Here is a 12,490-nt window from a genome sequence, read left to right as displayed (position 1 = left end):
GACAGTGAAAAGAAAAAGTAAGATTTTGGTTATCACAGAATTGTTAATTTAACTTATATCTCATCTATTCTTTTATTTCCCTCTTTTCTTTCTCCTTTAACAGATATGCACAAAAGGCCTGGGAGGTTAAGAGATTATGGTTTATGAAAAGAGCAAAGGCTTTTAAGGTGGAAAGACTTGTTTATATACCAAAAAGTTCTTCTCCCACCCTCCACCAAAAAACCCCAAAATTTTTGGTGTTTGGCAAGTGGGAGATGAGGTTGGTGTGATCAGATGATTGAAGACATCAAATGATGTGGTGTTGGTGGGTCGGTTGGCGTGTCACTCAACGTTGGTGTCCGTGCCGTTGAACTGCCGGTTATGACTGAACTAGATCCGTTTGGCGCTCCTGCCGGCGCTCCCAGCGGCCCCACGCTAGGGAACCGGGTGGTCGGTGCGGGTGAAGAAGACCCGGCCGCGGCCTTCTTGGTGCAGCAAGAGAGCGAGATTGCGGGCATCGAGAACGACGAGGCCTTCGCCAACCTGGACGGCGGTGCCCCCGGGGCCCAGCTGCATGACGAGCCGCCAGGGGGTCCGGATGCCCTGGATGGAATGATGAATGGCAAGTACTACCAGGAAAGTAATGGTCCAACAGACAGTTACACAACTATTTCACAAGTGGATCGATTGCAGTCAGAGCCTGAAAGTATCCGTAAATGGAGAGAAGAGCAAACGGAACGCTTGGAAGCCCTTGATGCCAATTCTCGGAAGCAAGAAGCAGAGTGGAAAGAAAAAGCAATAAAGGAGCTAGAAGAGTGGTATGCGAGGCAGGACGAGCAGCTACAGAAAACAAAAGCAAACAACAGGACAGCAGAAGAAGCCTTTGTAAACGATATAGACGAGTCGTCCGCAGGCACTGAGTGGGAACGGGTGGCCCGGCTGTGTGACTTTAACCCCAAGTCCAGGAAGCAGGCCAAAGACATCTCCCGCATGTGCTCTGTCCTCATCTCCCTCAAGCAGGCCCCCTTGGTGCACTGAAGAGCAACCCTGTGGAAACACTACATCCGCAAGATCTTAATCCTACTCAGTGAAGCTCTTCACAGTAATTGGATTATGTTGAGTTCTTTTGGACCAAACCTTTTTGTCTTTAGAGTTGATCATTGTTTGTTATTGCATGATTCCTTCAGCTCTGTTCTCACTGGCAGCCAGAGAGGAGGGGGAGGAGTGGCAGGGAAAGCCTCCCAAAGTTAGCCTCAACCTCTACTTTTGTGCATTATTCTGAGAATAAATTTGTTTCCAAAAAAAAGGGGGTCTAGGGCGCCTGGGTGGCTCAGTTGGTTAAGCGACTGCCTTTGGCTCAGGTCATGATCCTGGAGTCCCTGGATCCAGTCCTGCATCAGGCTCCCTGCTCAGCAGGGAGTCTGCTTCTCCCTCTGACCCTCTTCCCTCTTGTGCTCTCTATCTCTCATTCTCTCTCTCAAATAAATAAATAAAATCTTAAAAAAAAGGTTCTAGGTTGCAAGAGGAACATTGCATTGTTTTCTCTTGTTGAGACAACAGACATACATATGATTGACTATTCTTAGATTTAGAAAGTCACTGGTGTAAAGTAATTGTATTCAATTATTAATATTCTCTTTTTTCTTCTTACAGCGTGAAAGCATAGACATATCTTATTGTACTGTATGCATCCTTCTTCTTGTGATGATGTGAAATGGTGAAGTGCCTACATGATAAGATGAAGTGAGGTGAATGACATAGGCATTGTGACATAGCGTTAGGCTACTATTGGCCTTTTGATGATTTGTCAAAAAAGGATAATCTGCTTCCAGAATGCAGTTGACCACAGGTAACTAAAACCGTGGAAAGTGAAACCACAGATAAAAGGGGATTACTGTATATAAGTATATCTAATCAACACATTGTACACCTTAAACGTACATATATTATGTCAATTGTATCTTAATAAAGTAGGAAAAAAATAAAAAGGAAAAGCAATGATAATGATATAGGTAGGTCCTTAGTAGGTCAGTAGTCCCTCGCAAGGCAACTCAGGTAAGACCATTACAGGTTTTTCATGCTACAGGATCCTGATCTGCTCAGACATGAGTTTAAAGGCTGCTACTAATAGCCAAGGGAGAACAGCAGAATTTAGGATTTCAAGGAGTTTAACTTCACCCTGATCCTCCTGTACATCGCTATCTAAATTTTCATTGTTTAATCTCTTCCCCATTATTGTTCTAACTTTAACAACCCGTGAGGTTGGAAAATAAATTTGCATCATCCTTCAGCACTCCACGAGATTATACTTTAGTTTTACTTTTCAGAAATCTCAGCCTCATGACTGCAAAAGATAATGATATAAGTACTCTATTTTTTAGAGAACTCATAGATGGGATTTGGTTCCCTATCCAAAATTTGATCTGGGAATTTAAAGCCCTGAATGCATCATTTTCTTTCTCAAGTTCTCTGAAATGTGTAGAAGCAAACAACCACCCCATTATAATCCTTATTTTCACTGAAGTGTTCGATAGCTGCAAGTATATTTTGGTTACCCAAAGTCTTTCCATGTACATTCATTTGCTTCTAGGTGCCTACAGGTGATAATATAAAAAGCTATTTTGCTGATGTACACCATGAACTATCATTGTCCAGGTTAGACTCACCTGCTTCTCACCTGTGTGGCTTTGGGCACATGCCTGAGACTGAACTTTTCCTCACACCCTTGCTAACGGCCTAGTAAGTCATCCCAAATAGGTTTAAAAAGTGGAATAACTTTATCCTCTCAGTCTTTTATTTCTGAAGATGGTTCTCCTTTTTGTGATTTTTCCTACCAAGGGTGGTAAAAACTGTCTTGCTTGGCTACATATATAATCTTATCCTGGATGGCTCTTCTTTTGTGGGTTCCAGAGGTATGACATGGCTTCATCTTGTTTAGAGTACTCAGGCCTGAACAAAGATGGACTTTTCTTATTAATCTTATTAATTAAAAAATAAAATTAATGTTTGTATTGACCTCCCCAAGTCAATCAAAGCCATACCATGGTTCTGTCTCTCTAACTGGAGTAACTCAAATTTGTGTAACAGCATGCTTATTTATGTACTCTGATGGTGAGTTTGTGAGGTCTTCTGCACAGCTACTTACTTGTTTGTTTGCTAGTTTCATTGTAGAATGATCAAAAGTTACTTAATTCCACACATCATTATCATTAACTCCACACATCATTATCCATTTGCAAGGTATAGGTTTTAGCAATTCCTGAGGAATGTAATTTCCCAAATATGACAGGCTCAGTCTACTTGTGGTCAAAACAACATAGTGTACTTTGTTAGAGTTTGTTTCTATTCTCCAGAAGCTTAACTTTTTTTCTCCACTTTCATCATACATGTTTGTCCAATGATTACACCATTTGGACTTAGCATTGCTTCAGTATTGGTTTGTTTTCTCTGAACCTGCGTAGCTCATCCTCATTCAGTTGTTTCCTCCTTGTTAGAGTTCTGGTGACTGTTGTAACTGGGCAATTTTCACTCTATATGAATCTCTGTCTAATAAAAAATTTACTCACATTATTACATAGGTTCTACTTTCTCATCTGAGTCTTCTTTATCTCCAGGTTTTAACTTTTTTCTTACTTTTTTCATCCATTCATTTCTAGCTTTGAAAAAAATATGTGCATATTGAGAAGTGTTTTAAGGCAGTGCTTGCAAAGGTGCCATAGAAAGGATATGTTAATGGTGTGTGTGTGTGTGTGTGTGTGTGTGTGTGTGTGTATATATATATATATATATATATATATATATATATATATATATATATGTTAATCTTGTGACCCAGCCACATTTAAATTGTTATGTTGCATGGGATAAAATAATTTATGCCTGGAGGTCTAGATATTGAACACAATTATGCACTGAAGTTTTATTCTGTATACCATGATCTGATATTGGGAATTCCTAATGACCCAATCTTTGCAGATTTTAATGTGTATGTTTGCTTGGGGATTTAGACTGAGGTCCCAAGGTCCATTGGCAAGCTACTCAGACCTGAGGCCTTTAGGGAAGGTCATCAGACATATCTAAGACATGCCTCCATTTTCTCATCTTTGAGTCTTGGGATCATTCATGGCAACTGGGTGTTGGGATTGGATTTGGGGCTTTGTGGGCTTTAAGAACTATTCCACCCTAGGTATCTGTTATGGCCATCTTTAAAAGGGATTGAAACCCAGGTCTGTGTGTCTGTTGGAATGGACAAAACTATAAATGTTCCTTTGTGTCCTCCATAACCCACTGTTGGAAAAGCTTTTTTACCTTCAATGCTTTTTATTTTTTTGAGAATTGTTATTACCTTCAACATTTTATTTACTAATTCATTAATTTGATTAGGAAGGCTATAAATGGCTGATGTTTAGATTAAGGGTCTATCTGCGAGGATGAATTTGTATTTTCTAGTTTGCTTAGAAACCTAACAATAACTTTATCAGAACTTTATAATGACATTCTGTTTTCTATGACACCTAGGTTATGCCCATATAACCTGAAACAGAAATATATATGTAATAGTGTATTTACAGGCAGGAAAAGGAGGAATACCTACATTCACACTAGGTCTATTGAGTGTCCACCATTATTATGAGTTTTGTATTTTTTTAAAGGGGGCGATAACTGGGGCCAAGGGTCATCTGATCCTTTCTCTTGCATGGGGGAAGCTGGTTGCTCCTGCCAAAGAAAGATTGACATTCTAATTGTGTACTGTATATTTCTTATTCTGTGATTTAAGATGACATGACACCTGTGATGGGAGGGTCTGGTGATTTTTGAGTTCCAGAAATAGAGTTTTCCAAACATATTTTAATAACCCTAATCTCTTCCGCCCCTTTTCACCCCATCTCTGGTGGAGGTAGCTGATTCCTGTTGTTACTTCTTCTGTGCGATCTCAATGTCTCTTTCTTTTTATTCCCTTTCATGATTCCAACTTTTTATTTTTTTAAAGATTTTGTTTATTTATTTTAGAGAGAGAGAAAGCACGTGAATGAGGGAGAGCACAAGGGGGGTGAAAGGCAGAGGGAGAAGCACACTACCCACTTAGCAGGAAGCCTGATATGGGGCTCAATCCGGGAACTCTGGGACCATGACCTGAGCTGAAGGCAGACGCTTAACTGACTGAGCCACTCAGGCTCCCCTGATTCCAACTTTTTAAAACAACCTATCATTAAAACCTATTTAAATAACTGTTGTGTGTTATTTTTTTTCTTTGCATTTGATTTTCACTAATTTCACCATAATGTGTTTAGGTGTGATGTTCTATGTATTTGCTTTGGAGTTTGTAGCATTTCTTGAATCTTTGGATGCCTTTCAATAATTTAGAAATACTCTGCTATTTTCATTTCCTATATTTCTTCCATTCATTCTATATTCCCTCTCATTCTGAGACAGTAATTACATCTCCCTTTATCCTTTTGCATCAAGGTTGTTATGTCTAAGGCATAAGACCTTAATTCAGGCAGGTGATTCAAAGCTGGGATTCAATCTTTGAGAGGGCTGATCAATTTCCAGTTAATTTTTACTCTTAGTACCTAGTTCTTCTTAATGCTTTACTGAAATTTTTAGGCATTCATAGAGCTTTTTCTCTGTATCAGACCCAAAAATCCAGTTTTTGTTTCTCAAGCCTCATTATGCTGCTGGAACCTCTGCTCAGCTCTAAAATCTCTTAGATGTTGCTTTCAAAATCTGCAAATATCTTATGGGGAAACACCTTGCCAAATTCAGGTCTCACCACTTCATGTTCTTTTGGGATTCTTTTCTCCTGCAGTTTGCTGCCTCACTAGTTTTCTTATACTTTAAAACAGGTAGTTTTTTTTTTATTATGTTTTGTTAATCACCATACATTACATCATAGTTTTTGATGTAGTGTTCCATGATTCATTGTTTGCATATAACACCCAGTGCTCCATTCAGTACATGCTCTCTTTAATACCCATCACCAGGCTAACCCATCCCCCCACCCGCCTCCCCTCTAGAACCCTCAGTTTGTTTCTCAGAGCCCATAGTTTCTCACGGTTCGTCTCCCCCTCCAGGTAGTTTTTATCCTTTTTTCTTCTTCCTCATATGTTTTTCTCAAGAAGTTAGGTTGTCATTTCCAAAACCAGAAATCTAAGTAGGCTAATTTTATTATTTTTATTGAAGTATGATTAATATACAGTGTTATAATAGTTTCAGGTGCATGATATAATGATTCAACAATTCTATACATTAATCCGTGCTCATCATGATAAGTGTACTCTTAATCCCCTTCACCTACCTCACCCATTCCCTTACCCACTTCCCCTCCGGCAACCACCAGTTTATTCTCTGTATTTAAGAGTCTGCTGTTTTGTCTCTTTTTTTCTTGTTTCATTTGTTTTGTTTCTTAAATTCCACATAGGGCTAAAATCATATGGTATTTGTCTTCTCTGTATGACTTTTTTCACTTAGCATTTTACTCTCTAGATCCATCAATGTCATTGCAAATGGCAAAACTTCATTTTTTTTAATGGCTTACTAATATTCACATTTTCTTTATCCATTCATCTATGGATGGACACTTGGGTTGCTGTGTCTTGGGAGCTACTGTAAAGAATGCTGCAATAAACATAAGGGTGCATATATCTTTTCAAATTAGTGTTTTAATTTCTTTGGATAAATACCCAGTAGTGGGATTATTGGATCATATGGTAATTCTATTTTTAATTTTTTGAGGAAGCTCCATACTGTTTTCCATAATGATCCCTAGATAGGCTAACTTTAAATTTCTATAAAGACTGCTGATTTTCCTTTCAAGGTGCTCTATTGAGTTCCCTACTTATGTTATGCAAGTTATGTGTGTACTCATTTCTATACATCCTAATCAAGATGTAATATTATGAAGCTTTAAAAATATTTAACCTAATAGATGCTATGTAGTACACCACTGCTGTTTTAATATACATGCTTTCCAATTACTATTAATGTTAAGCAAATTTTCATGGCTTTTTGGGCACTTGCTTCTCTAACTTTTTTTTGAAAGTTATAATATGTTTGATTATTCTCTGAAATTGTTCCAATTCATGATCACTTGGTCTGCAGACAATATTTCCTGCATAGTTCCCATCTTTATGTACATATAATTTATCTTTGTTGTATTCAAAATATTTTTGCTACATTCCCAGATATATAGTCTTAAATGAATGCATTTGGTTGTTAATGATTAATTTACAAGTTGTGTTCAAAAATGGTAAACTGGATGATATAAAACTTTTGGTATTTTAGGGTATATTTTGTAGATGTCTTGCCAAATTTTGTCAATATTCTAATATGTATGTGTAAAAAATGTGAATTCGCTTTCTCCCTGATACAAAGTTCTACACGTATCTATAAAATCATGCTTGCTATTTGTGTTTTCTGCCCATCTGTATTCTTACATAATTTTGTTTTTTATATCTCTTATTTTCTGAGCAAATTATGTTATAATCTCTCAGGATGACCATGTCAGCTTTTATAGTTTTATCACTCACTGTTTTAAATATTTAAATCTTTAATTGTAGGGGCACCTGGGTGGCTCAGTTGGTTAAGTGGCTGCCTTTGGCTCAGGTCATGATCCCAGGGTCCTGGGATCAAGTCCCACATCAGGCTTCCTGCTCAGCAGAAAGCCTGCTTCTCCCTCTTTCTCTCTGTCTTCTTCTCTACCTACTTGTGCTCTCTATCTCTCTGTCAAATAAATAAATAAAATCTTTAAAAAAATAAATCTTGATAAGTTCATAAAGCATTATATATTGCCTTCTGGTGGTTTATTACTTTAAACATTTGACAAAATATCACAACATTTTTATGGCAAAGTAAAGGCATTAAGAACCAAGAACTATTGGGCGCCTGGGTGGCTCAGTTGGTTAGGTGACTGCCTTCGGCTCAGGTCATGATCCTGGAGTCCTAGGATCGAGTCCCGCATTGGGCTCCCCGCTCAGCAGGGAGTCTGCTACTCCCTCTGACCTTCCCCCCCCTCCTGCTCTCTCTCTCTCTCATTCTCTCTCACAAATAAATAAGTAAAATCTTTTAAAAAAAAAGAACCAAGAACTATTTGCATACACATATAATTTAGATATATATATATACATATCTCTAAAATATATCATTTTATTTATAAAATTATTAAAAATTTTATAAGTAAAATAATAAATAAAAATAAATAAATTTTGTAAATAAATTAATTAAAATATTTTACAAAAATATTTTCTATTTTAGAGTACATGTGCAGGTGGGGAGGAGGGGCAGTGGGAGAAGAGAGAGAATCTTAAGCAGGCTCTATGTCCAGCACAGAGCCTGATGTGGGGCTCAATCTCACAACCCTGAGATCATGACCTGAGCCAAAATCAAGAGCCAGATGCTTAACCGAATAAGCCCCCAGGCAGGCCAAGAATGATATTTTTAAAGAGAATATTAATAACTTAGTTTTTATTATAATAAGAAGATTTGTTAAATCTTATTTTTAGAAAATATTTCTGTGAAGGATCTTTGCTTTTCCAAAGGCTGGTATCAAAGTAAGAGCAGGAAGTTTCTGGCATTGGGGTAAAGGAGAAAAAAGAAGGAACCCCTACACTGGAGTCATGGCTGTATTTGGGAATGGGATTAAAGTAAGTGCTGTTATTTTGAAGCAATTCATCATCAGTATTTTCCCTTGTACATATACTTTTAAATCTACAGAGGCAGGGGGGCCTAGGTGGCTCAGTCATTAAGCATCTGCCTTCAGCTCAGGTCATGATCCCAGGGTCCTGGGATCGAGCCCCACATCTGGCTCCCTGCTCAGCAGGGAGCCTCCGTTTCGTTCTCCTGCACTCCCCCTGCTTGTGTTCCTGCTCTCGCTATCTCTCTGTCAAATAAATAAATAAAATCTTTTAAAAAAATAAAAATAAATCTACAGAGGTGGAAGTGATGATTGGAATATATTTTCTAATTTAAGAATCCCAAATTTTTTCCCTAGAGAAATTCAGGCTACTTTACAACAGGCATAACTTTTTCAATTAGAAAGCAATGGTGGTAGAGTTAGAAAGCATGACAGAAATGAGGACATTTTTTGTGGGGTGGGAGGAAATTACATAACATAAAATTCAACATTTTAACCATTTTAAAGTACACAACTCAGTGACTTTAGTACATTCACAATATTGTGCAACCATTATTGTTTTCTAGTTTGAATACAGTTTCATCTTGTATCCTGCAGTTTTACTAAATTTGTTTATTAGCTATACTAGGGTTCTTTGTGAAAATTTAAGGAATTTTTATAGCATATCATCTGTAAATAGAGATAGTTTTACTTCTTCTCCAACTTGAATCTCATTAATTTTCTTTTCCTTGCTTAGTTGTTCTAGCTAGAGCTTCCAGTAAAATGTTGAATAAAGTGGTAAAAGTGGGCATCCTTGTCTTGTTCCTAATCATAGGATCCATTGTTGTGATGATAGCTGTGAGTTTTTCCATGTTAAGAAAGGTCCCTTTTATTCCTCATTTGTTGAATGTTTTTAAAATGAAGGGTGATAGATTTTGTCAAATGCTTTCCTGCACCAATTACAATGATCATTGGGATTTATCTTCATTCTATTACTTAAGGTTACCTATTGTTGTTGTTGTTTTTAAAGATTTTATTTATTTATTTGAGAGAGAGAATGAGATAGAGAGAGAGAGCATGAGGGGGGGAGGGTCCGAGGGAGAAGCAGACTCCCTGCTGAGTAGGGAGTCCGATGTGGGACTCGATCCCGGGACTACAGGATCATGACCTGAGCCGAAGGCAGTCGCTTAACAAACTGAGCCACTCAGGCGCCCCCCTATTGTTGTTTTTCATGTGATTAACTACCCTTGCATTCTGGGATAAATCCCAGGATTTTGTCATGGTTTATAATCCATTTAACATGCACCTGGATTCAGTTTACTAGTATTTTGTTGAGGATTTTTGCATCCATATTCATGAGAAATATTGGCGTATAGTTTTCTTTTTTTGTAATGTTCTCATATGATTTTGTTATCAGGTTTAGCCTCACAGAATGTTAGGAAGTGTTCCCTTCTCTTCAAATTTTTGGAAGAATTTGAGAAGAATTGGTGTTATTTTTTCTTTAAATGTTTGGTAGAACCCTCCATTGAAGCCATCTATTGCTGGGATTTTCTTCTTTGGAGATCTTTGATTAGTATTTACTCTCTTAACTTGTTATAGACATATTAAGATTTTCCACTTCTCGAATCAGTTGTGTTAGTCTGTGTGATTCTAAAAATGTTTCCATTCCATTTATCTAATTAACTGGTTTATAATTGTTCATGATAATCTCTCTTATCCTTTTTATTTTCTGTAGGTTAGTGTTAATGTCCTGAATTTCACTTCTGATTTCATTAAGTTGAATGTTCTCTTTTTTTTCTAGTCAGTCTAGCTAAAGATTTCTTAAATTTGTTGATTTATTAAAGAACACAGTTTTGGTTTTGTTGTTTCTCTCTATTGTTTTTCTATTCTTCACTTCAATTATACCCAGTATAAACTTATTATTTCTGTCCTTCTGCTATTTTGGGAGTATAGTTTGTTCTTATTTTTCTGTTTCCTTGAGGCATTAAGTTAGGTTAGTATCCAAAATCTATGAAAAAATTATAAAACTCAACACCCAAAAAATGAATAATCCAATTAAAAATGGGCAGAATAGACATTTTTTCAAAGAAGACATCCAGATGGCCAATAGACACATGAAAAGGTGCTCAACATGACTCAACATCAGGGAAATGCAAGTCAAAAGTACAGTGAGGGGGGAGGGGCAAGATGGCAGAGGAGTAGGAGACCTGGATTTCATCTGGTCCCAGGAATTCAGCTGGATAGGGATCAAACCATTCTGAACATCAACGAACTCAACAGGAGATCGAAGAAAGGAATAGCAACAACTCTTTGAACAGAAAGCCGACCACTTTCTGGAAGGTAGGATGTGTGGAGAAGTGAATACGAGGCGATATTTGGGAGGATAGATGGCGGGGGAGGGAGCCGCCCTCAGCTGCTTCTGGCAAGTGATAGAGCAGCAGAGCACAAAATCGGAACTTTTAAGAAGTTGGCTCCACTGAGGGACGTTGCTCCAGTGGTTAAGCAGGGGGTGGAACCCTCGCTGGGACAGTGTGGTCTCAGGACCCTCGGGGTCACAGAAAGACCAGGGTTGCCTGAGTGCAGCAGAGCTACCAGGTATCAGAGCAGGGAAGTCGGATGCAGAGACAGAGCCAGGCACAGGCTCTCAGTTCGGGGTTGCCATAAACCGTGATCCACGGCACAGTCGGGTCACTGCTCCTCCAGCAGGGACCCCAAGCAGCAGACCTGGGAAGACTACCCTTCCTCCCCCAGGAGAAGTGGTGCAGGAGTGCACGACAGGGACCTGCTGGGTTTGGAGACTCCACACGGAGTTGTGTGACAGAGATAGAAATGCTCGGTCATGGGCCAGGTGAGCGTGGAGTGCGGCCAGAGACCAGGGAGACGGGAGGGATTGACTGCTTTTCTCTGGGGGCTCACTGAGGAGTGAGGCCCTGAGTTCTCGGATGCTCTGGGGCAGAGATTGGGAGGCCGCCATTTTCACTCTCGTCCTCTGAAGCTGTACGGAAAGCATGCAGGGAACAAAACCTCACTAGAGCAAACCCGAGCAGATTACTTAGCCCCGACCTGGCAAGGGCGAGGCAATTCTGCCTCCAGCAAAGACATTTGGGAACCATGGCAACAGGCCCCTCCCCCAGAAGATCAGCAAGAACAGCCAGCCAAGACCAAGTTTACCAATCAATGAGAACGGCAGAACACCAGCCCTAGGGGAATACTGCACATAGAATTCATGGCTTTTTCCCGTGATCTTTTAGTCTTTCAAACTTCTTTTTTTTTTAACTTCTTTTTTTGGAATTTTTCTTTTTCCCTTTTTCAACCAACATGTTATCAATCCCTTTTTTAAAAATACTTTTTTATTTTTCATTTTCAGAGTCATATTCTATGCCTTCATAGTAGTTACCCTTATTTTTGGTACATATATATAAGTTGTTCTCTCTTTAAAATTTTGAGATACAGTTTCTTCTAAGAGATGAAAATATACCTTAAATCTCTAGCGTATGGCTTTGTTCTAGTCGCCTCCCTGATCACATTCTCTCCACTTTTTTTTAAATCCTCTTCTTTCTTTTTTCAACCAACTTCTTATCTTATCAATTTCTTTTATAAAACCTTTTATAATTTTCAACTTTACATTCATATTCCATCTCTTCATCGTATTAACCCTTATTTTTATACATATAAAAGTTTTTCTTTCTTTAAAATTGTGGGAGGCACTTTCTTCTAACAGACCAAAATACGCCCAAAATCTAGTGTGTGACACTGAACTATGCACCAGCCTGATCATATTTGATCATATTCTCTTTTTTAGTTTTGTGTTTGTTTGATTTTATCTTTTTCTTTTTTCTTTCTTTCCCTTTCTTTCCCCCAGTTTCAGGTCTTTTCTGATTTGTTTAGTGTATATTTTCT

The 12,490-nt window shown here is 38.3% G+C and overlaps 1 protein-coding gene across 2 annotated transcripts; it reads left to right on the top strand.

Annotated features, from left to right (window-relative positions):
* Positions 1-360: 360 nt before the first annotated feature.
* Positions 361-1,017, top strand: LOC113930305 (clathrin light chain A-like). 2 transcript variants are annotated; one of them, XM_027607524.1, is made up of 2 exons: positions 361-571; positions 728-1,017. In XM_027607524.1, exons 1-2 carry the CDS (start codon positions 361-363, stop codon positions 1,015-1,017), a joined length of 501 nt encoding a protein of 166 aa, XP_027463325.1. The 2 variants fall into 2 exon arrangements, with proteins under 2 accessions (XP_027463325.1, XP_027463324.1); XM_027607523.1 differs by having other exon boundaries at positions 361-1,017.
* The last annotated feature ends 11,473 nt before the right edge of the window (positions 1,018-12,490 follow it).

This window comes from Zalophus californianus, chromosome X (assembly GCF_009762305.2).
Source record: "Zalophus californianus isolate mZalCal1 chromosome X, mZalCal1.pri.v2, whole genome shotgun sequence".
In the NCBI taxonomy this organism is placed as follows: domain Eukaryota; kingdom Metazoa; phylum Chordata; class Mammalia; order Carnivora; family Otariidae; genus Zalophus; species Zalophus californianus.
This window is presented reverse-complemented; position numbering and strand designations above follow the sequence as displayed.